The 24,834-nt window shown below is 44.4% G+C and overlaps 1 protein-coding gene across 7 annotated transcripts in view; it reads left to right on the top strand.

The window, feature by feature from the left end:
• LOC144505255 (F-box/WD repeat-containing protein 11) overlaps positions 1-24,468 on the top strand; it is a 203,320-nt gene extending 178,852 nt beyond the window's left edge. For 6 of the 7 annotated variants that reach the window (XM_078231298.1, XM_078231299.1, XM_078231296.1 and 3 more), the window contains 4 exons: positions 1,705-1,815; positions 5,113-5,191; positions 7,491-7,680; positions 8,421-11,865. In XM_078231298.1, coding sequence (XP_078087424.1) covers positions 1,705-1,815; positions 5,113-5,191; positions 7,491-7,652 — 352 coding nt within the window. In that variant the 3' untranslated portion in view covers positions 7,653-7,680; positions 8,421-11,865. Of the gene's footprint in view, positions 1-1,704; positions 1,816-5,112; positions 5,192-7,490; positions 7,681-8,420; positions 11,866-23,460 lie in introns of those variants that run through there. The other variant, XM_078231295.1, reaches the window with a different exon arrangement.
• Positions 24,469-24,834: the final 366 nt, after the last annotated feature.

Genomic DNA, 24,834 nt, shown 5'->3' with positions numbered 1-24,834 from the left:
ACAAAGTCCCACATGGGAGACTTAGTAAGAAGACTAATGCACATGGGATACAGAATGATCTGACAAGGTGGATTCATAATTGGCTTAGTGGTAGGAGACAGGTAGGTGGTGGTGCCGGATGGCTGCTTTAGTGACTGGAGGCCAGTGACCAGAGGCCACAGGGATCAATGCAAGCCCCCGATTGTTCGTCATTTATATAAATGACATAGATGACTGGGGGGGGTGGGGGGGTAAGATCAGTAAGTTTGTCGATGACACAAAAATTGGCCGGGTGGTTAACAGTGAGGTTGAGTGTCTTGGGTTACAGGAAGATATAGGCGAGGTGGTCAAATGGGCGGATAAGTGGCAGATGGAATTTAACCCTGAAAAGTGAGAGGTGATGCATGTTGGAAGGAGTAATTTGACAAGGAAGTATACTATGAAATGTCTGACACTGTCTGAAGAACAAAGAGACCGTGGCGTGTTTGTCCATAGATCTCTGAAGGCGGTAAGGGAGGTAAATAGGGTGGTGAAAAAGGTATATGGCACACTCACCTTTATCAATCGGGGTATAGATTACAAAAATAGGGAAGTCATATTGGAGTTGTATGGAACTTTGGTGAGGCCACAGCTGGACTATGTGCAGTTCTGGTCGCCACATTATAGGAAGGGCGTGAACACACTGGAGGGGGTGCAGAGGAGATTTACCAGGATGTTGCCTGGGATGGAACGTTTAAGTTATGAAGAGAGGTTGTATTGGCTTGGGTTGTTTTCGTTGGAGCAGAGAAGACTGAGGGGCGACCTGATTGAGGTGTTCAAGATTATGAGGGGCATGGATGGCTAGGAAGCAGCTGTTCCTCTTAGTTGAAGGGTCAGTTAGAGGAAACACAAGTTGAAAGTGGGGGATGGGAGATTTAGGGGGGGATTTGAGGAAAAACGTTCTTTACTCAGAGGGTGGTGACGGTCTGGAATGCACTGCCTGGGAGGGTGGTGGAGGTGGGATGCCTCACATCCTTTAAAAAGTACCTGGATGAGTACTTGGCATGCCATAACATTCGACGCTATGGGCAAAGTGCTAGCATGTGGGATTGGGTGGGCAGGTCAGCGCATTTCATGCATCTGTGCAGACTCGCGGCCGAAGGGCCTCTTCTGCACTGTAGTGTTCTGTGATTCTGTAATCTTCATGTTCCTACTGTGCGCAAGAAGTTACAGCAAATAAGATAAAACTCGATAGAAGGACACACCAAAGGAAGGGGCAGTGTAACTTTCCCTGCATCTATGCCTCCTGTTCTTTATTGTGTCTAGTGGACGGATAAGTTTGATTTGTACAGATTCAGTTTTATTGTTGATGTGGAAATGCTTGAGGCTTTCACGTTTGACTGCTCTCTTGACATCACTGAACTGGCTCTGTAGAAAAATATCTAAAGGTGTCCTTGGACCAGTCCAAGAGCTTACCCTGAACAAATCATCTCTAGACAAATGCCTGGGGGAAGGAAGGCCATGGAGATGTTGGGGGAAGCATATTTTCTGTAATTGACTTGGTGGAATGCGAGTACCAATACTTGGGGTAGTCCCAAATGGAAAACAGTTCCACCGGCACCTCCGCCTTTTGGGAATAGAATTGAGGAGCGTATCTGTTCACCAATGTAGCATAAGTGTCAGTTTAATTCTTTATAATGTAAGAATGTTGAAATTGTTTGGATTGTTGTTGTCCCCCTTTTGCAGGTTGTGGGACATTGAATGTGGTGCCTGCCTGCGGGTCTTAGAAGGGCACGAGGAGTTAGTCCGATGCATTCGATTTGACAACAAGAGGATTGTGAGTGGAGCTTACGATGGGTATGTAGTCCTGATTGTGGACAATACTTAGGGAATCTGGAAAGGAAGACCTTGCACCCAAATATTGCATCATGACCATGGAATGTTTCAAAACCAATGCGATACTTTTGAAGTGCAGTTATTGTTGTAATATTGGAAAACCGCCCATGGGACACATGCAAGTATTGCTTACATGCTTCTATTCTGTTTGAGCTCGCAGAACACTGTGCTCTCATTTGTGGATAAATTGCAATGGCAAATATCAAAATCTGCTGCTTCTGGCAACATACGGAACACAGAGGAAGAACAAGTGAAAGCTATAATATGATGAAGGCATGTATGCCATTCCCCCCCTCTCCCCAGGTCATTCAATCTGCTGGGAAAGTCAATTACCAGAGGGCAAATTCCAGGAAATTCTCCTCAAATTCTCTCATGTAATCAAATGGAGAGTATGGAAATCCTGCTAATCTTTGCCCCTCTATTTGAAAATATCATCTTCTCAAATCTGTCCAACTCCCATTTGAAATACTGTATGGATATACTTGTGACACAGTAAGAGTTTTAACAACAGGTTAAAGTCCCAACACGTTTATTTGGTAGCTACATAAGGTACATACCTATCCCTTCTACCCATCACTGGAAAAGTTTCACAAATTAGCTGGACGTGCTTGGATGTGACTGACTCCCCTGCCAATATACCAAGCACAATGTTAAGTGCCTGTTGTTTATCTCACTGCTGCTTGATGAATATTGCTCCATGAAATTTGGGTGCAAAGAAGCCATGAAGGATGTTAAATAAAATGTTTTGTATTTTGTGTTTGGTTCCGGGAAGTTTTAGTGTATGTATATGATGCAGAGATACAGTTAAAGGTTACATAAGTGTGGGTGAAGGCAAGGGGCCTAAAGGGCTGTGAGAACAAGGCTGGGACATGTGGATTAGGACATCACGTGGAGGAGAAATACCAATCCAGACTGATTGAGTTTAATTGTTTGGATTTTTTTTCTCCGTAATTCTACATGTAGCAGCTATTCTATCAATAAAAACATAAATTGGGAGCATTTTAAACACTGAATATTATATTTTTAAAAATGAGTGCAATAAAGGGTTACAAGTCTCCAACATAATTAATCAAAGCGCAAGTTTTTGCCACCATTTTGAGCATTTGAGATTGATAGTTAAAATGATTCCAAGAAAAGGTGCCAGAGTTAGATGAGAAGTTAGGAAGTATTTATTTTCTCAGGCATTCACCCTGCCCGGGAACAGGTTACCAATGTGTGTCACAAGTATAATATGGAGATGCCGGTGTTGGGACTGGGGTAAACACAGTAAGAGTTTTAACAACACCAGGTTAAAGTCCAACAGGTTTATTTGGTAGCAAATACCATTAGCTTTCGGAGCGCTGCTCCTTCGTCAGATAGAGTGGAAATCTACTCTCAAACAGGGCACAGAGACACAAAATCAGGGGAGTTCCGACGTGCCACAGCGAAAACCCGCACCGACCGACCTCCGAAGACAAACACGGGACACGGTGGACAGAGTACCCTTCGTCGCCCAGTACTTCCCCGGAGCGGAGAAGCTACGGCATCTCCTCTGGAGCCTTCAACAGGTCATTGATGAAGACGAACATCTCGCTGAGGCCATCCCCACACCCCCACTTCTTGCCTTCAAACAACCGCACAACCTCAAACGGACCATTGTCCGCAGCAAACTACCCAGCCTTCAGGAGAACAGTGACCACGACACCACACAACCCTGCCACAGCAACCTCTGCAAGACGTGCCGGATCATCGACACGGATGCCATCATCTCACGTGAGAACACCATCTACCAGGTACACGGTACCTACTCTTGCAACTCGGCCAACGTCCTGATACGCTGCAGGAAAGGATGTCCCGAGGCATGGTACATTGGGGAAACCATGCAGACGCTACGACAACGGATGAATGAACACCGCTCGACAATCACCAGGCAAGACTGTTCTCTTCCTGTGGGGGAGCACTTCAGCGGTCACAGGCATTCAGCCTCTGATCTTCGGGTAAGCGTTCTCCAAGGTGGCCTTCACGACACACGACAGCGCAGAGTCGCTGAGCAGAAACTGATAGCCAAGTTCCGCACACATGAGGACGGCCTAAACCGGGATGTTGGGTTTATGTCACACTATCAGTAACGCCCACAGCTTGCCTCCTGGACTTGCTGGCTGTCCTGTCTGGAGACAATACACATCTCTTTAACCTGTGCTTAATGCTCCCTCCACTCACATTGTCTGTATCTTTAAGACCTGGTTGGCTGTAGAGATTTGCATTCTAATCAGTATTCTGTAACTTGATTTTGTGTCTCTGTGCCCTGTTTGAGAGCAGATTTCCACTCCATCTGACGAAGGAGCAGCGCTCCGAAAGCTAATGGTATTTGCTACCAAATAAACCTGTTGGACTTTAACCTGGTGTTGTTAAAACTCTTACTGTGTTCACCCCAGTCCCAACACCGGCATCTCCATATTATACTTGTGACACACATTGGTAACCTGTTCCCGGGCAGGGTGAATGCCTGAGAAAATAAATACTTCCTAACTTCTCATCTAACTCTGGCACCTTTTCTTGGAATCATTTTAACTATCAATCTCAAATGCTCAAAATGGTGGCAAAAACTTGCGCTTTGATTAATTATGTTGGAGACTTGTAACCCTTTATTGCACTCATTTTTAAAAATATAATATTCAGTGTTTAAAATGCTCCCAATTTATGTTTTTATTGATAGAATAGCTGCTACATGTAGAATTACGGAGAAAAAAAATCCAAACAATTAAACTCAATCAGTCTGGATTGGTATTTCTCCTCCACGTGATGTCCTAATCCACATGTCCCAGCCTTGTTCTCACAGCCCTTTAGGCCCCTTGCCTTCACCCACAGTTATGTAACCTTTAACTGTATCTCTGCATTATATACATACACTAAAACTTCCCGGAACCAAACACAAAATACAAAACATTTTATTTAACATCCTTCATGGCTTCTTTGCACCCAAATTTCATGGAGCAATATTCATCAAGCAGCAGTGAGATAAACAACAGGCACTTAACATTGTGCTTGGTATATTGGCAGGGGAGTCAGTCACATCCAAGCATGTCCAGCTAATTTGTGAAACTTTTCCAGTGATGGGTAGAAGGGATAGGTATGCACCTTATGTAGCTGTCAGAAATGAAATCTTGCTGTCCTTTAGTGCACTGTGGTCTAGTTTGGTACTTTGTTGCTCAGTGTTTCCCAGGGCCATATGATATTTCTCTCGTTAACATATATATTTGTGTCTCCTTCTCTCTTCAGCAAAATCAAAGTATGGGACTTGCAAGCTGCCCTCGACCCCCGTGCCCCTGCAAGTACTTTATGTCTACGCACTTTGGTGGTACGTATCCACACTTCAGAGTTACCAACCTAGTAATGTTCTTTAAAAAGACATGTTGCAGGGCTCTGGGGGAAGAGTGAGACAGTGGAACCAGATGATAGCTTTTTCACAGATCAGGCACGATGATGTGAATGACCTCCTGGTGTGATGTATGATTTGATAACCATGTAGTATTGAGCAAAACTATTTGAGCTGCAGCATTATGAAGCCTAGATTCTGGGTAGGATAGTACAGTAGTTATGATACTGGGATTGTAATCCAGAGACCTGGAGTAATTATGCAGAGTGAGACTTCAAAACCTCATCTTTTCTGAGGCAGCTTCGGAACTTTAATTCCGTTTAACAGCAAAAATGAAAAGCAGTGAAAGTGACTGCCAGGTGAACCCAACTACTATACTTTAGGAAAAAGGCCCTGCCAACCTTACCCGATTTGGTCTTAATTCCAGTGCCACAGAAACACGGAGTGAATCTGGAACTTTCCTGGTATATCTTGTTACTTGTATCTTAATTGTATACAAGTGGTGGGTAGAGATTCATTTGTGCCTCATTGTCCCTTTGTTTAATTTAGTTTAGTTATTTGCAACAAAATAAGTATAAATAGGAACAGACAAACTCTGGTTGTTGAGGAGCTGAATGCTTGTGATGTGTAACTTTAAATAAATGCTTATAGGGGGGTGTAAGGATTGGCTCTAGTTTTATCCTCCTCTAGGTTTTCTGCATATTATATAGTTGACTCAGCTGCTCACTGTATAACCCATTGAGTTGTTACGGAAGGCAAATAACATGTTACACCAGATGTTAATTTGTTGTCTTGAGCTGTTGGTCCAGGCCGGGTGTCATATAGTGAGATGCAGTTTAAAGATCTTTCTGTGGTACCCCACCAGCCCCGGCCTTAGAATAGCACCCCTAGCGCACCAAACTGACTTGTGTGTTTATATCTCTGGCTATTGTGTCACCTAATATGTGAATTGGCTGTACTGTTATCATGTAAGGCCCTCGCTCAAAACTGGGAGCAGCAGCTTGTGTTCCTTTAGTCTGGGCTCAATTCAAACTGAAAACCCAGCAACAAAAAAATTAATGACCCCACTCTGTCGAAATATTTTTTTTAACATGAAATGTAGAGTTTTAAACAAAATCTTGCATTTTGCAGCAGCTTTTTTTTTGTAAAATGAAGAAAGTTGTTGAAACTGGTGATTGCGTTTAGCAGAATATTATAGCCACGTTGACAGGTTAAAGACTAACACTTGCTCGAGGGTTTGGAACAGTCAAAATAAATTATGATCCCTGGCTGGAAGATGATGGCTTGCTTCATGCCAGAGCCTATCCAGCATTGGAAGGATGTGGAGAACCCACCACACGTTAAGAAAAACTCTACCAGAGCTGTCAAACCTTCCTGTTTATTTTAATAATATGAGTTGTTGTGGCTGTATCTTGCTATTCTGAGTCCATGAGCTGAGAGAGGCTTCACACAGCACTTTTCCTGTGCAGCTTTGTCCGACCGTGTGACAGTACTCCCCTCTGACAGTATTCCTTTCTACTTAAACATCAAATACATCAAAGTCATGGAATGTGTATTGGACCAGAAGGGAGCATCCGGCTCACATTAAGTCATCAGGGGAGCTGCACCGGGCAGTCACCTGTAACTGATGCTTGTCAGTGTAGCAGTTGTCTCAAGTGGGGACCGAAGGGAAGGAACAAGTATGGTAGTGGTCCACATTTTGCTCTCCCTCCATTGGGCATCTCTTGTGATCCATGAAAATGTTTGTAACGGGATTTTTGAAAGATATGAAAAAAGTTGTTTTGTTGTCAGCAAAGTTGGTAACCAGGGAAAACGGATTAAAGATCATTGGCAAAAGAACCAGAGGAGAGATGAGGAGAGTTGTTGTAAGTAGTGATTTATGATCCGGTATGCATTGTTTGAAAGGGTGGAGAAGCAGAATCAACTTTAAAAGGGTATTGGACATGTGCTTGAAAAGAAAAATTTGCAATGCTACAGGGAAAGCGCAGGGGTATGGGGCTAATTAGATAGACACAGGTACAATAGTCTGCAAGGCCCCTCCCTCTGGAGTCTGCATTTCTTCAACTGGCAGGTGATGTTGACATGAGTTTTCGGTGGTATATTCGCGTTGTTAAAATGTTCTGAAAGGCTTAGATCACAAGATATCAATCACATGTCAAGTAGAGGATAGTCATATTTCATTAGAATATCCCTGAGTAGTGTGTGGAGGAAACCTCTTTTGTTTCCAATAATAATTGTTTGTGTATATTGCCATGCCAATGACCCACTATTTTGATTACAGGAACACTCTGGCCGGGTATTTCGACTACAGTTCGATGAGTTTCAGATCATCAGTAGTTCCCATGATGATACCATTCTGATCTGGGATTTCCTGAATGTGCCATCAAGTAACCAGAATGAAACACGTTCCCCATCAAGGACGTACACGTACATCTCCAGATAACGGAATGCAAGGCCACTACCTGGAGCAGGTAATTCCCATTTCGCTTTTTAACCAGCCTGATTTCTGTCTCTGTTTTCTCCTCTCAGTTGTCATGAGCTCATCCCTGTACCATAGTTGCTCTGCAATCAGGCAATGTTTGTACAAGGGATGCCCTGTGATAGTTGTTTCTCAAGGAGTGTGCGTGTCCTATCTGAGTTCTGCCACACCCATTAACTTGGATTTGGGTATGCTGAGAATGGTCCCACCTCCCACTGACTTCCTGCCAACACTGCTGTGATAATATTGAGTGGCTCTTGTTTGATGTTCACTGCAGTGCCAGTGCAAAATACCAGATTGAAGAATATCTAAAGAAATAAACTAAGGTACTAAAGATAGAAGAACATTCACTTTAGGATTAACACTTAGTTTAGTTTATTTTTATTAGTTTCACTAGTAGGCTTACATTAACACTGAAGTGAAGTTACTCTGAAAACTCCTAGTCGCCACACTCCAGTGCCTGTTCGGATACACTGAAGGAGAATTTAGCATGGCCAATGCACCTAACCAGCATGTCTTTCGGATTGTGGGATGAAACCGGAGCACCCAGAGGGAACCCACGCAGACACAGGGAAAGCATGCAGACTCCGCACAGTCGCCCAAGTCGGAAATCGAACCAGGGTCCCTGATGCTGTGAGGCTGCAGTGCTAACCACTGCACCACCATGCGAGAAGGTGTCTTCAATATTCTGGCTAAGAACAACTGAACCTGACCTTGAGTTTTCTTTTTAAGGGTTGTGTATTGGAGAGGGAAGGTCAAGAGGGCCATTTGGTAAATGGCCATCCTCATGCATGGACGTTCTCCTGGTCCAGGTCAAGCCGAACATCACCTGCTTGGGACAACAGACTTCAGTTGCCTTAGACATTTCTATATTTTCAAAGCAAATGCAAACCAATTACATCAATTTGTATCTGTATAACCTGCTGTTCCTCCTCCGCAGCTTGCCCGACACCCCTTTCCCTGCTTGCTCTTCCTCTGCAGCTTGCCCAACGCCCCTTTCCCTGTTCCCACTTTAGCATTAGCATTCAAGCTCATGGAATTCAGCTCTGGAGTGCACACTCTTGACTGCTCTGCAATGAATGCCACCTGCATCAACTCTGCTCCCTGACACACTCATTCCAAAGTAGCTGATGAATTTTATTTTACTGTCCATGTTCTGGTGATGCCTTCATCTATATCTTCACTGAATGGAGAACATTAAGACCATGCGTGACTTCACAATTTTATATGAATATATCCACAACATTCACGTTCACCTTATTTTCAGGAGAACAAAGACACTATAGCAAGCAGGTGGACAAAATTTTTACCAACAGAAAGTAGACATCCAAGCTGTAATTTTTGTTGTGTGGCTTAAGTGCCGTTGTGTTGGTCTTGTTTTGTTCCTTAACATGTCAATCTACTTGGCTACTGCTTGATGTCACCTCTGTTCCATCAGCTCCGCACAGTGGATAACCAATGTATTTAGTGGCACTCTCAACCTCTTTCTCCTTTCCCGCATGCACCACCCCCCACCCCACTAATAGATCACTATAAAGAAGTCTATCTTACGTGGAGGCCTGGAAACTCCCTAAGCAGCAAACAGTACAAGCGGCATGGACTGGGTCATGTGTTTTAGTGAACGGAGATGTGCATACTAGAAGCCCTTGTGCAGCCACGCAGTCCCACAGTGGCACACAAGTGAATTCAGGACCTGACGCAGGAAGAGTGCTATTGCAATCTAATAGAGGTTCTAGGGTCACACTCACATCAGTTGGGATGTAAACTGGAGCCGCTACACACTCGCCTCCTTCCAAGAAGCCTGATGTACAGTATTATACAGGGAGATATAGTAATGCATAAGAACAGCTCAAGTTTTACTTATCACACAATGTGTGTTTGTAAAGAGGTCAGGGCTTTCGTATCTTCACAGACCTCACCTTGAATTTTGGTCTGTTGAATGTTGTGAAATTTCTTAATTGTATTTGCTAACAAATTGAATTCCTGAACGTTGATTATTGTGTAGTGCCCCATAGTGACAGACAAACTAAAACAGATTAGAAATTTTTAAAAATTCATAATTACAGAAGGTGGAACAGTTTCACAAAGAAATTTCTAGTTGCTCAAAGGTGAACTATCACTTGGCATATTTCCTCGAGTCACCAAATTCATCGACTAGAATTCCTCATATGAATGTGAAATCAATGTCACATCCCCAGTGTGTTAAACCAGTATTTGTATTTGACAGTTTATCCTGTGCTGATGCTGCAGTATAGATCCACAAGCCCAGGTGACCCTAACACCTGTCCCAATTAACAAATTGTGTGTGTGAAGCCAGACTGTGCAGTGGGCAGCTGAGTCTGGTTCAGTCCTCACCCGATATCCATGCTGGAAGTTCCAGGCAGAATTCATTGGATAACAATGGTGAATGGACATGTCCTTAACACTTGACCATAGTCGGCTAACTCCACACAGTGAAACCTGTTTTGCATGTCAATTGCATACTGCATTACTAAACCAGCTCTCGAATGTATTTCTTTTTCCAATGGAGCAAGCTGAGCTAGTGGTTCTGATCGACCCCCCACAGCAAAGTTGCACATGATATGTATCACTTGGAAACTTATATACAGTATTTTTCTTTGGCCAGTTGAATTTTAATCTTAAGGATATGGGCGGTATTTCTGTACTGTGCATTGCATTCCAACAAAAACTGATATGGGCCTTGGTTGTAATCATATACATTTTCATAGCAAGTGAAGCTACAGTTTTAACAGTCCCAACTCAGCAGTACTGCCTACACTCCCCATTTCTCTCCTTCAGCTGTTGAAGGAAATCATATGCAGTTCAGAATATAATTCCTGACAGGTTTTGGCCAAGAACAAATTCTTCATTCCTTGCTGTTGAATTCATTTTCATTGCTGTAACCTGATTAAAATTGTTCCCATATGATAACCTGGCTGGTTTAACCTTTTACTCTGCCACTCCTGAAAACATATAAAAGGTCTTGTGTTTTGGTTTCTCTAATTTCAAATAGTTGTTCTTCAACTAAGTTGGTTTCTTAACCAGTGAACCCCAGAAGATTGGTCAGAAATCAGTGCCTTTCAATACCTGGTTTGATGCTCAACATTACTGTAAACACAGCTCTGAACCAGGTGGAAGGGCCACTGTTGGTGGCGATATTGGGTGAGTGATTTATGGTTGAGCTTCTCTATCATAGGAGGCAAATGTGATTACATGCCTGTAGCCTGAGGTTATTCCATGCGAGGTAAACACCGTCCAATGTGGAATGCGTTTGCTATCTTTTATTGCAAATGTTTTGTGCATTTGGAGTTGCCTTTATAGCTCGTATTCAGAATCATCACTCCAATGAAAACAGTATACAAAAGACATAGGACCATATAAGAACATGTTGTGCCTTTGGACATTTATTCATTCTTAACATCCTGAACAGTGGGAATAGGCAAAGCTGATGCAACATTTTGTAAACCAGGGGAAAGGTTGGAGTGAAGAGGAATTGAAAAGAACAAAATGTTCTTCTATGGATGACCGTTCCTTTTGATCTTTTAAGCTGCTGTGATGTCATCAGCATGTGCCTTCCCAACCTTGCAATGGATAATGGAAGCATTCTGACATTAAAGCACCAGTTTATCTTTGCTCGTATTTGGTACCATTTCTATTGTGTTTTCATTGAAGGTTTGTCCAGATTGGTGTCATTTGTCTGTGTCATTTCATGGGTGAAATGATTAAAACATTCTCTGGTTTCAAACGCTGCACCAAATGAAGATGTGAACTAACCATGGTCAGTGCCTTTAATGTTCCACCAAGTACAATGTGGCATTGTGTTGCTTTCAACCTGGCCTCAGTCTGGGCCTATTGGAAAGAGACTGGACCCTCATGCAGATTGGTTTTCATTAGAAAATCGAACAATTCACAGGACTTGTTGGATCAGTGAGGTATTGGTCTTGAAGAGACTAGGCCATTGACACTGATTGTCTCTTACATTTTAGACCAATCGTCTATCTTTTGCAATGATATGATAACTTGCATTTATACAGTAAACTACACCAAGGCACGTCACAGGAGCGTCATCAAGGAAACAATTGACACTGAGTTGCAAAAGGAGATATTAAGGTAGATTTGTTTTTAAAATTTGTATTGTAATAAACTAGACTTTAAGGGGCACCATAAAGGAGGATGGAGAGGTGAAAGATTAACGGAGATAATTCCAGAGCTTGGGTCCTAGACATCTGAAACCAAGCCTGCCAAAAGTTGAACAGGGCGGCACGGTAGCACAGTGGTTAGCACTGCTGCTTCGCAGCTCCAGGGACCTGGGTTCGATTCCCGGCTTGGTCACTGTCTGTGTGGAGTTTGCACATTCTCCTTGTGTCTGCGTGGTTTCCTCCGGGTGCTCCGGTTTCCTCCCACAGTCCAAAGATGTGCGGGTTAGGTTAATTGGCGATGCTAAAAAATTGCCCTTAGTGTCCTGAGATGTGTAGGTTAGAGGGATTAGTGGATAAAATATGTAGGAATATGGGGGTAGGGCCTGGGTGGGATTGTGGTCGGTGCAGACTCGATGGGCCGAATGGCCTCTTTCTGTACTGTAGGGTTTCTATGATTTCTATGAGTGAAAGTAGAGGCAAAAGGCCAGAGTTAGAGTGCAGAGACCCTGAATGATTATAGGGCTAGAGGAGGTTATAGATCATTTCTGTAGATCAGGAAAGGAAGGATTATGTTTGTGTATAACAAACATTATGTTTGTGTGGCTCCCAAAGAGTGTTATCTCCCTGATGGGGATTTGCTTGCCTCCCTGATGGGAATCAAGCAGACTCCTTAAAAAAGAAAAGTTCAAGTTGACAACATTTGCTTCAATTCAATCAGGCAATTTACTGAGAGGGGGCAGACTCGTACAATAAATCACAAGCTTATTTGCATGGAGTCACTTGTTTTGTATCAATGATTCAGACTCAGGAGTTGTAGGTATCAGTGCATCGTGTTGTCTTTTGGTCTTCCTCCGCTTTTCTGTCCATTGCTCACAATCATGTCTTTTGATGCAGCTGAATATTGCAGGATGACCTCTCGCATGCAGTCTAGAGAGCAGGCTTACCTAACAATCCATTCAGTATTGTCATATTCTACAAGCACCAGGTTTTTATCAACATACACATCTCAAGTGGAGCCAAATGAAAACTTTTTTAGATGTCTCTTCGTAGACATATCTGATGAGGCGCTATCCTGCCAGCAGGTTTATATACTTCTGGAGTTTTCCCAACTCAGAAAAAGATTGGATAACAGCAATTGCTTGTGGAAGTTGTAAGCAGTAATTCCTTGCACGTAAACCAATGTTACTACTACTTTCCTCTCAGTTCTCTCCTTACTGTTCAATAAGCCTCAATCCAAGATCTGAGGCGGTGAGTTGAGATATAAAATGGTCTTTCGGACATTTGTCTGCAACAGGAAGCTCTTTCTGTCTCTTCGAGAGAAGTGGGAAACTGATGCCCAGAGATTATGAACCACGAGAATCTGTCCGGCACACCAAATCCAAGCTTGTTAATTTGTGGCCCAATTTCAATCTCTTGCTGAATATTGTTGGGCAGATAATACAGCACTTTCATGAACAGCCTGAGCAGAGGACTCTCATGTTCTCTGCACTATTGGTAAACCTATCTCCAAACACACACTTTCCCAGGTTGCTGATGGGATGTCTTTTCCCACTTAATCCTGAATTTCGCTTCTCTCAAAGTTGAATCACGCTTCATTTGGCCACATTTGCAAAACTACCATAGAAAACTGGTATGTTTCTACAAGACTTTTCAAGTCTTTAAGCGAAAGATTCAGTTGCAAAAAGCTGTCAGGCTCCTTCTTCATCATCATAGAAACCATAGAAACCCTACAGTGCAGAAGGAGGCCATTCGGCCCATCGAGTCTGCACCGACCACAATCCCACCCAGGCCCTACCCCCACATATTTACCCACTAATCCCTCTAACCTACACATCTCAGGACTCTATAAGGGGCAATTTTTTTTTTAACCTGGCCAATCAACCTAACCCGCACATCTTTGGACTGTGGGAGGAAACCGGAGCACCCGGAGGAAACCCATGCAGACACGAGGAGAATGTGCAAACTCCACACAGACAGTGACCCGAGCCGGGAATCGAACCCGGGACCCTGGAGCTGTGAAGCAGCAGTGCTAACCACTGTGCTACCGTGCCGCCCCTTCTGGTGGTAAGAGTTAAAATCACACAATTGACCTGAGGCTTTCTCCAAGCACTAAGCCTGCCACGCAGTGCCATTGCTTGGGAGATTACCAATATAGTCTCTTATCAACTTCCATTTATTTTAAAATCTTGCTGCTGAAATATCGGGACAGTATTTTCTTTCCTTTTGGGTACAGCCTTTAGGTATGGACTCTTGCCCAATTAATTACCCGCCAAAAATAAGTTCAAAGGATAAAGCATGGCCAATAAAAATAATAATAAAAGGCATTATTTTATCACAGGCCTACAAAAATGTAGTTCTTATCCCACCTTGCATCTTGACTTTGATCTTTTAGTGCAGAATTTCATAGCCAGCAATAAATGAGTGCATTTTCCATCACATCATCTTCAAAGCTGATCTAGTGCCAGTCTGGCCATTATAACATAGGCCTTAACAGTTGTATTCATAAGTGAGGAAGGAGAGGGTTAGGTTTGTCTGCTAGCAGTGTGCAGGCTGTGTCTGCGGTGTTACCACAGACCTGTTAATTCCACTTGGGAGATGAGTCTGATTTCATGATTTTGTAAAGCGCTTCTCCTCTTAAAGTTGCACTTGGAACTATATTAACAAGCACTTTTGGCTCTTTAGTAGTTTTTAGAGACAAGGGCAGTTCACTGAAGCAGAACCTACACATTCGCTAAATAAAATAATCAAGTCTTGGTGTGTCCAGAAAATTGAATGATTCGCAAAAGCAATTGCTCAAAAAATGAAGACTCAGATGCATGGGTGACTTTTTTTTTTTGGCCTTGGGATAGATCAAAGCTTCCAGATGAAGAAGCGAGACCTTGTATTTCTACATTACCTTTCAGATGTCAGCTGTGGCTCAGTGACATCATTGTTGCCTCTGAGCCAGAAAGCTGAGGGTACAAGTCCACTTCAGAGACTTGAATATAGGATTTAAATGACCCTCCAGTGTGGGCTGTCCTTGGAGCAGTGAGGAGCGGGCAAGAAATGATAGAGAGTAGTTGAATAAAGTAGCTCGATATTCAGAAGGGGAGGATTTGCTAACGGGAAATTAAAACTCTGATGTCTCTGATGGAGTCGCCCAATTTATCATTATCTGCGTATAATCAGATTTTGAACATGGAAGGAAAAAGTCACAGTGAGGAGAAACCGTACATGTCTTCTGTGTGAGGGCAAGGATTAGGCCAATCATCTGACGTTTTGGAACACCAACACAGTCACAATGGGGTGAAACAATGTAAATGTGGGGAGTGTTAAAGTTAAGTTTATTTATTAGTCACAAGTAAGGCTTACATTAACACTGCAACGAAGTTACTGTACAATTTCCCTAGTCGCCACAGTCCGGCGCCTGTTCAGGTCAATACACCTAACCAGCGCGCCTTTCAGATTGTGGGAGGAAACCGGAGCACTCGGAGGAAACCCATGCAGACACGGGTAGAACGTGCAAACTCCACACAGACAATGACCCAAGTCGGGAATCGAACCCGGGTCCCTGGCGCTGTGAAGCAGCAGTGCTAACCACTGTGCTACCGTGCCACCCTCTTTTCAGCCTCTTGATCTTTCCGCGCTTTGGGATACATAGCTTTGTGGGAAATGTTTCCTTTTTCACTTAAAAGTGTGTTTAACTTTGAGAGAGAGGGAAGAGAAAGAGAGAGGGAAAGAGGAGCGATAGAGGAGAGGGAAACGATGTAAGAGATGGAGAGAGTGGGAGTGAGAGAGCGGGGGAAAGATAGAGATAGAAAGAGAGAGAGGGAGGAGAGAAAGGGATAGAGAGAGAGACAAAGAGGAAGAAGAGAGAGGACAGACACTAGTTAAGGTTGCTTTATTTGTGTTGCATCTTAGACTGTGTTCTAGTCACAATAGGACTGTCTGATTATGGTATTGCTCTATTTTGATATTTGCTTCGTAACACTGTCAATGCCATTTGGTGTTTGTGCCAGGTACAATCTTGGTTTCGGTTATATGCTCATGATTTCTCCTGGATTCCACCATCAATTGCTAACGGGAATTGGGCAGCATGGTAGCACAGTGGTTAGCACTGCTGCTTCACAGCTCCAGGGACCTGGGTTCGATTCCCGGCTTGGGTCACTGTCTGTGTGGAGTTTGCACATTCTCCTCGTGTCTGTGTGGGTTTCCTCCGGGTGCTCCGGTTTCCTCCCACAGTCCAAAGATGTGTGGGTTATGTTGATTGGCCATGCTAAAATTGCCCCTTAGTGTCCTGAGATGCATAGGTTAGAGGAATTAGCGGGTAAATATGTAGGGATATGGGGGTAGGGCCTGGGTGGGATTGTGGTCGGTGCAGACTTGATGGGCCAAATGGCCTCTTTCTGCACTGTAGGGTTTCTATGATTCAATGAATTGGGTGTTGGACTTAAACTTTCCATCTGATCAGTTTGGGTCATTTGTTACCTGTATGCCAATCATGGGCATCTTACCTCCTCTCCTGTTTTTCGAGTAATGTATCACATACTCCTGGGAGTATTGAGCAGTAATGACTGGGGAGGTTCGTCCGCACATGTCTGGAATGTAATTCCACACTGGTTTCGCAGTATGAAGTTTGCAACTTTGGAATGGGGAGCTATGTGCAGTTTAAATTGTGCGATTTTTGCAGCGACACTTGAATGTAATGGATCCCAGGAATGTGGGAAGTCCAAGCCATTGTCTCAGTGCTGCATTATGGCATTGGTTGGTTAAATCATCACTTGTCACTTCTGAATGTACATACATTACAGTGTGTCAAGTGTTTGTACCTGCGGGAGAGAGGGGGAAGAAAACTGGTATCCAGTTTTGCATATGGGTTCTGCTGATTCTTCATCAGTTGCAAAGGTTTCTGTTGGTATCACTGTATGGTGCGCTCTAAGCTGGATTCTGTCACTTTGTGTAGCAATGGTCTGGTCATCCTCATCATTTGGCTCCATAGCTTGGCCACGCATTTCATGGACCTTGTCTTGACATTCTTTGGTGCGCACCCCTGGTTCTTTGGAATGCCAAATCTCTGGCTTTTTGTCATGTCTTCTTTGAATCTGCCCAACCTTCCCTGGATAATTATTTAGGTCAGTACCCTGGAACTGTCGGAAGTCTCTGACTCGAGCTCAGACTTGGAGACATGGCAGGACAGTCCCAGGGAGCAGGAGAATTGCCCATTGTAAGTTAAAGCTACTCGGTCAATTACCATATCAACACATTCATTGGGCCCCAATGTGGATCTTTGGGTAATCTGCCTGGTCTCCTCTGATCCAGAGTCTAGAAGGTTAGGGAATTCTATCTAGATTTTTTAAAGATGGCCTTTGGACAGACCATATGTTTTCAGTTTGTGGAGATCTTCATTGTCCGTAGCAGTTTTAATTGTTATGGTTTGTTTGTCTGATTTAGAACACTGTGATCCAGAAAACATAGTTTGACTTGTTGGAACAAAATAAAGTGGGAAAGGATTCAAATATCCATTTGAGCTGGAAACTCATTGGCACAGTCACACTGGGGAGAAATCTTTCACCTGCTCCGAGCATAGGAAAGGATTCACAAAGTCTTCCCACCTGCAGACACCAGTGAGTCCACGCTGATGAGAGACCTTTTAAATGCTCAGACTGTGGGAAGTGTTATAAAAAATTCCAGAGGACTGATACTCCATCAACGTGTTCACACTGACCGTTTAGGTGCTCTGTGGGGTGGATTCAGGTGGTCATCTGACCTTGCTGTACATCAGCGCACTTAAACCGGGGAGAGACCGGAAACACCAGCGAGTTCACACTGACGAAAGACCATTTAAATGCCTAGACCATGGGAAGTGCTTTAATAGTTCCGAGAACTTAATTCCATCAACTAGAGAACAGAGATCTAGGGATACATGTTCATAGCTCCTTGCTCGGGTCACTGTCTGTGTGGAGTTTGCACATTCTCCTCGTGTCTGCGTGGGTTTCCTCCGGGTGCTCCGGTTTCCTCCCACAGTCCAAAGATGTGCGGGTTAGGTTGATTGGCCAGGTTAAAAATTGCCCCTTAGAATTCTAAAATGCATAGGTTAGAGGGATTAGCGGGTAAAATATGTGGGGGTAGGGCCTGGGTGGGATTGTGGTCGGTCAGTGCAGACTCGATGGGCCGAATGGCCTCCTTCTGCACTGTAGGGTTTCTATGATTTCTATGAAAGTGGAGTCACAGGTGGACAGAGTGGTGAAGAAGTGTTTGGTTTCATCGGTCAGAACATTGAATACAGGAGTTGGGATGTCTTGTTAAAGTTGTACAAGATATTGGTAAGGCCACACTTGGAATACTGTGTACAATTCTGGTCACCCTATTATAGAAAGGATATTATTAAACTAGAAAGAGTGCAGAAAAGATTTATTGGGATGCTACCGGGACTTGATGGATTGAGTTATAAGGAGAGGCTTAATAGACTGGGACTTTTTTCTCTGGAGCGTAGGAGGCTGAGGGGTGACCTTATAGAGGTCTATAAAATAATGAGGGGCATAGACAAGGTAGATAGTCAATATCTTTTCCCAAAGGTAGGGGAGTCTAAAACTAGAGGGCATAGGTATAAGTTGAGAGGGGGAGAGATACAAAAGTGTCCAGAGGGGCAATTTTTTCACAGAGGGTGGTGAGTGTCTGGAACAAGCTGCCAGAGGTAGTAGTAGAGGTGGGTACAATTTTATCTTTTGAAAAGCATTTAGATAGTTACATGGGTACGATGGGTATAGAGGGATATGGGCCAAATGCGGGCAATTGGAATTAGTTTAGGGGTTTTTTAAAAAATGGGCTGAAGGGCCTGTTTCCGTGCTGTAAACCTCTATGACTCTGAGTTCGCACTAACGAGAGATCGTTAAGGTGCTCTCGCTGTGGGAATGAGTTCAAGATATCAGACCTCATTGTACACCAGTGAGTTCACTCTGGAGTGGCCTTTCACCTGCTCAGTGTGTGGGAAGATATTCACCCAGTGATCAAACCTGTGGACACACCAGCGAGTTCACAAGAAACTACAGAGATTACATTATGGGCGGCGCGGTGGTTAGCACTGCTGCCTCACAGCGCCAGTGTTCGATTCCTGGCTTTGGATTATTGTCTGTGTGGAGTTTGCATGTTCTCCCCATGAAGGCGTGGGTTTCCTCCGGGTGCTCCGGTTTCCTCCCATAGTCTGGAAGATGTGCTAGTTAGTTGCATTTACCCGAACAGATGCTGGAGTGTGACGACTCGGGGAATTTCACAGTAATTTCATTGCATAAGCCTTACTTGTGACTAATAAATAAACTTAACTTTACTGTTAATCACATCCTGGACCAAACCATGTTCCTTGGAATCTGTTTCAGTCGATGTTAATAAAATCCAGCACAGTACTGAGGGAGTGCTGCACTGTTGGGAGGTGCTATGCTTCATTGAAACATTTAATCAAAGCAGCGTCTGTTTTCTCGGGTGGATGTGAAAGATCCCATGCTGTTTGAAGAAGTGAAAGGGGCATTTCTCCAGTGTCCGGGCTGATATTTGTTCCTCAATGGGGAACTGATGCTCCATCAACATGATGCTGAAACTGATTATGGATATTCTCCCACAGTGGATTTGTGAGAGCTTGCTGTTCACAAATTAGCTGTTTGTTTCTTTGATTAAAACAGTGACTACCCTTAAAGTATTTAATTGGCTTTTCATATATTTTGGAATGCCCTTGTCATGAAAAGCACTCTGTAAATGCAAGCTTTTCAGGAAATCCCAAAGCACTTTACCATAAATAAAATATGCGCCAATTTGCACCCAGCAAGCTCCCACAAGTAGCCTTAAGATAATGAGTGGATAATTTGTTTTTGTGATGTCGGTTGAGGGGAAAACGTCTTTAAAAAATGCACAGATCTTTCTCCTCCTTCGAAGGGGTCACAGGGAGTCTTGATGCAGCATCTCTGACAGTGCAGCATTCCTTCAGTACTGCACTGGAGTATCAGCCTAGATTATGTGCCCAAGCCTCGAGTGTGATTTGTGCCAACAACCTTGTGACTGAGGTGAAAATGCAATGCTGCTGAGGGTGCAGCTATGAATGTATTTGTTGTTGGTGTTGTACCGTTCAGAAAAGCCTGGTATTTCTGGGACTCAGTATAACCCTCCCTGCTGTTGGGCTTCATTTTTATGGGCATTAGCTGACATTCTGGATGTACAAAGTTCAACAACATTTGGTTGGACGTTTTGCCATATGGGGTACCCAATCTGACATTAGGAGGTCTTTGAAGATTGGAAGTCTTGCTTGAATTCTCCCTCTCTCCACTGCTCCTGATTTTTTTTACCTAATACAAGGACAAAGTCCCTATTGCTACTCTGGCTGGGATCCTGCAAACAGTCGGGACCAGGGTCTTTTCAGCCTGTGCAGTTCATTGCCAGGTCAGACATTTGCCAGCTGAGCTAATAGGGAGTTCTCAAACCATGAATTTATAAAGAGACGCACCTGGAGGATGTAACCTTTTGTGGTTTTGTATTGTACGCAACCTCCAGTGCGGTGAATGAGGGATGTCGGTGTTGGTGGCAGCTGTATTTGAAAATGTGAAGGTGTAAAACTACACAGGGTTTCATCCGTCAGCTCATAGAAAGGTTCTTTGTTCACTGTGTGAGTTCTGGGATGAATTTCTAAAAGGAAGCCTCGAGCGAAGTTGATGCACTAATGCAAGGATCTTGTGCTCTTGTTTCAGTGCTCTCAGCCGGACTGCTGCTCATCCATTCAATCTGAACCTCCTAAACTGGCAAAAGCTCTCGACATCAAAGTCATCGATTAGGAAATTTGGGTTTCGGAAATTGACTTTCTTGATGTGTTAGATCTGGGGAGAGTAATCTTTGTTTTCTAAAAGAGTACTCCTTGTTTATGACTCTTTGAAGCAGCTGGGAGCACAGTGTCAGATCTCAGATGCTGAATACCTCAGACCCAAACTATTCTGTTTAGTATTCATTTTTATTTAGTACCAAGTGCAAAGTTGTTAGTTGGTGCTTTTGGAAGAGCTGCTCTGTATAAATTCAAGATTTTGCTGGCTAAAACTAGTTTTTATTGTTACTTAAAAACAGTTTTGTGTGCTGAGTGCCCCTAGATTTGGCTTCTACATAACATTTATAACACCATCCCCTCTTGCTTTCTTGTTTTTACTCTCAAATCCCAAAACTCTACACAAATTTGGCACAGCTCATTTGCTCCATCCAGAACAACTTGCGTTTATATAGTGCCTTTCCCACAGTAAAACATTGCACGGTGCTTCATGGTGCATTAGCAAACAATGTGACACCAAACTACATGAGATATTAGGACAGGCTTGGTCAAAGAGGCAGGTTTTTAATGTGTCTGTAAAAGGAGGATAGAGGGGGAAGGGAGATTTAGTGAGGAAATTCTAGAGCTGGGGACCATACAGCTAAATGCATGGCTGACGAAGGTGGAGCGATTAAAATGGGTAATAGGAAAGAGGCTGGAATGGGAGGAGCATGGAGATCATAGGGTTGTAGAACTGGAGGAGATTGGAGATGGGGAAAGGGAAAGATAAGCTGTGCTGAGGCAGGGCCGAGATCGATGATGCTACATAGCTGATAATAGGCAGTATTTATCATGACACAAATATGAAGTCATAAGCTCATCTTGAGGTCAATTATGACACCAAGATTGCAAATGTCTGGCTCAGTTTTCAGACAGTGACTAAGGAAATGATGGCCCTGGTGGCAAGGGAACAGAGTTTGCAGCAAAAACCAAAGACACTGACTTCCGCCTTAATATTTAGTTGGTGGAAATTTCTAGTCATCCAGTACTGGATGTTGAACAAGCATTGTGATGAATTGGAGATTGAAAGGGATGTGGTGAGATGAACTGAATGTCATATTTTTGCGTGATGGCACCAAGGGGCAGCATGTGGGTGAGAAATAGTAGGGAAATAAGGAGAGATCCTTGGATATGAGAGCTAACCGATCCTACATTGTAAATATGGAGGGATTCTGCAGTGTGAAGTGAAATGAGATTTCCTGGTGATAGTCTCTCTCAATTTCCATATAAGTGGAACTATAAAATTCTTGAGAAAATAGAGATGCTACTGTCTCCATTCTCTAAATATTTGGATTGTGTATCTAAGAATAGGGTTCTCTGCTAAACAGGCAGCAACCAATCATCTGTGGGTTCATATCCTGCGTATGTTCTTCAGTCTTCTGAAGCTGGAAGTATTTGGTGACATGATAGATCCCAATCATTTCCCATAAGCACAGGGAAAAGGGTTTGCTTAGGTCCCAGAATGATTACCCAGTACACTGCTTCACAAGGGATATGGATTTCGCTTACGGGAAATACCCTCACTGCTGAATCAAAAATCAGAGCAGGATCTTTTAACCTCAGCTGATCTACTGACACTGCATGGTTCCCTCATTCCAAACTGGAGTGTCAGCCTAGATTATGTGCTCAGGATAAGAGTGGGACTTGAACCCTGTGACTCGAGCATTTAAGGATGAGCACCAAGTATTGGCCTTGCCAGCGATGCTGACATCCTGTGAAGAAACGAGACAAACACCAGGTGAGTGTGGGATGACACCTCAATTTGTGTACATGTGTGCTAATATGATAGCTGGACAAATCTAGCCAGCAGCACATAGAACAAAACTGCGACAATTTTTTTCAGGAGTTTCATTGAATTTAATGTTGTTGTTCCTGTAATGATGTGAGGAAATAGGGTCAGGAGTGGAGAGGTCGTTCAGAAGAATCTGGGGAGAATTGAGAAATTTGGGAATTAGAATTTATGCACAGTGAAGGTTGGCTGAGTGCTGGAAATGGGGTTAGAATGGATAGGTGCTTGATGGCCGGCGATCGGCTGAAGAGCCTCTTTCTGTGCTGCAAAACTCTATGATGGTGGGATACCATGTGCTAATATGTCCATCATATTAATCAGATTGCCCAGAAAGGGCTTATTGTCAGGTCATTATACACGCTATTTCACAAAACCAATGTGACTGTATCTGTGTTTGGAGCCTCACAGATGCACCCTCACTGCACCGATGCACCCATATGCTCATCTGCACAGGCTTTGGCGCACTTGCTTGCAAACACATTCCCAAGCGTGCGCACTGCTGTATTATTTATTCGGATCATAGAAACCCACTGAACTATGTCCACTAAACATGCTGGTTTTATTGCAAACCTTTCATCATTTAAATAAAAAATATAGTACCTTTTACAGATTCCAGACATCCCAAAGTGCTTTACAGCAAGAGAACCTTTTGAAGTCTAGTCATTGTTGTAATGTAGGGAAAAACAGTTTCTGTATAGTGAGATCCCACAAACAGCAATGTGAAAATGAGCAGATAATTTGTTTCCGTGTTGTTGAATGGGGGTGAAGTATTGATCAGAACACTCAGGAGAATTTGCATGATCTTTTTCAGAATACTGCGTTGGCATTTTTAACATCCACTTGGAAGGGTGAATGGGACCTCATTTGTTTCATCTGAATGGCGGTGTTTCTGGGAGTGAGGCACTCACTCACTGTTCCACTGGTGTCCGATTTCGATTTTGCACTCCGGAATGGAAGGTGGTGAAATGTGGGAAGAGGGGATGACTAATTGAAACCTAATATTTACAATCTATACTTCTGTTTGTTCCACAGGGGCTGGAATTATTACTGGATATTGGCTATATGGAGCCAGAAGATGACAAATGCTCAAAGAGCCATGTTTAGTTGTGGTGACCTGGTTTCTGTGGATGTGGATAGATTGAAGCCAGCAAGCTATCAGTACAGTACATTATACCTTCCCCATTCCCCCCAACCCCAAACTATCTCTGTCTCTCACACTCTGTCCGTCTGTGTATCTGTCTTTCTGATTCTCTCTATGTGTCTGTCTCTCAGTCCCTCTCCTTCTGTCTCTCTCTTTCTGTCCATCTCTCTCTCTCCGTCTCTCTCACTGTGTGTGTGTGCGCGTGTGTCTCTTTGCCCTTCTCTTGCGCTCTCAGTCTCTGTCCATCTCTCTATAAATCTATCCGTCTCTCTTTCTGTCTGTCTCTCTCTGTCACTCCCTCTCCCCCTTCCTCTCTGTCGCTCCCTCTCCCCCTTCCTCTCTGTCGCTCCCTCTCCCCCTTCCTCTCTGTCGCTCCCTCTCCCCCTTCCTCTCTGTCGCTCCCTCTCCCCCTCCCTCTCTGTCGCTCCCTCTCCCCTTCCTCCCTCTCTGTCGCTCCCTCTCCCCCTTCCTCCCTCTCTGTCGCTCCCTCTCCCCCTTCCTCCCTCTCTGTCGCTCCCTCTCCCCCTTCCTCCCTCTCTGTCGCTCCCTCTCCCCCTTCCTCCCTCTCTGTCGCTCCCTCTCCCCCTTCCTCCCTCTCTGTCGCTCCCTCTCCCCCTTCCTCTCTGTCGCTCCCTCTCCCCCTTCCTCTCTGTCGCTCCCTCTCCCCCTCCCTCTCTGTCGCTCCCTCTCCCCTTCCTCCCTCTCTGTCGCTCCCTCTCCCCCTTCCTCCCTCTCTGTCGCTCCCTCTCCCCCTTCCTCCCTCTCTGTCGCTCCCTCTCCCCCTTCCTCCCTCTCTGTCGCTCCCTCTCCCCCTTCCTCCCTCTCTGTCGCTCCCTCTCCCCCTTCCTCCCTCTCTGTCGCTCCCTCTCCCCCTTCCTCCCTCTCTGTCGCTCCCTCTCCCCCTTCCTCCCTCTCTGTCGCTCCCTCTCCCCCTTCCTCCCTCTCTGTCGCTCCCTCTCCCCCTTCCTCCCTCTCTGTCGCTCCTTCTCCCCCTTCCTCCCTCTCTGTCGCTCCTTCTCCCCCTTCCTCCCTCTCTGTCGCTCCCTCTCCCCCTTCCTCCCTCTCTGTCGCTCCCTCTCCCCCTTCCTCCCTCTCTGTCGCTCCCTCTCCCCCTTCCTCCCTCTCTGTCGCTCCCTCTCCCCCTTCCTCCCTCTCTGTCGCTCCCTCTCCCCCTTCCTCCCTCTCTGTCGCTCCCTCTCCCCCTTCCTCCCTCTCTGTCGCTCCGTCTCCCCCTTCCTCCCTCTCTGTCGCTCCCCTCCCCCTTC

Source organism: Mustelus asterias, chromosome 16 (assembly GCF_964213995.1).
Source record: "Mustelus asterias chromosome 16, sMusAst1.hap1.1, whole genome shotgun sequence".
NCBI lineage: Eukaryota > Metazoa > Chordata > Chondrichthyes > Carcharhiniformes > Triakidae > Mustelus > Mustelus asterias.
Note: the sequence above shows the minus strand (reverse complement) of the source record. Positions and strands in the feature narration are given on the sequence as shown.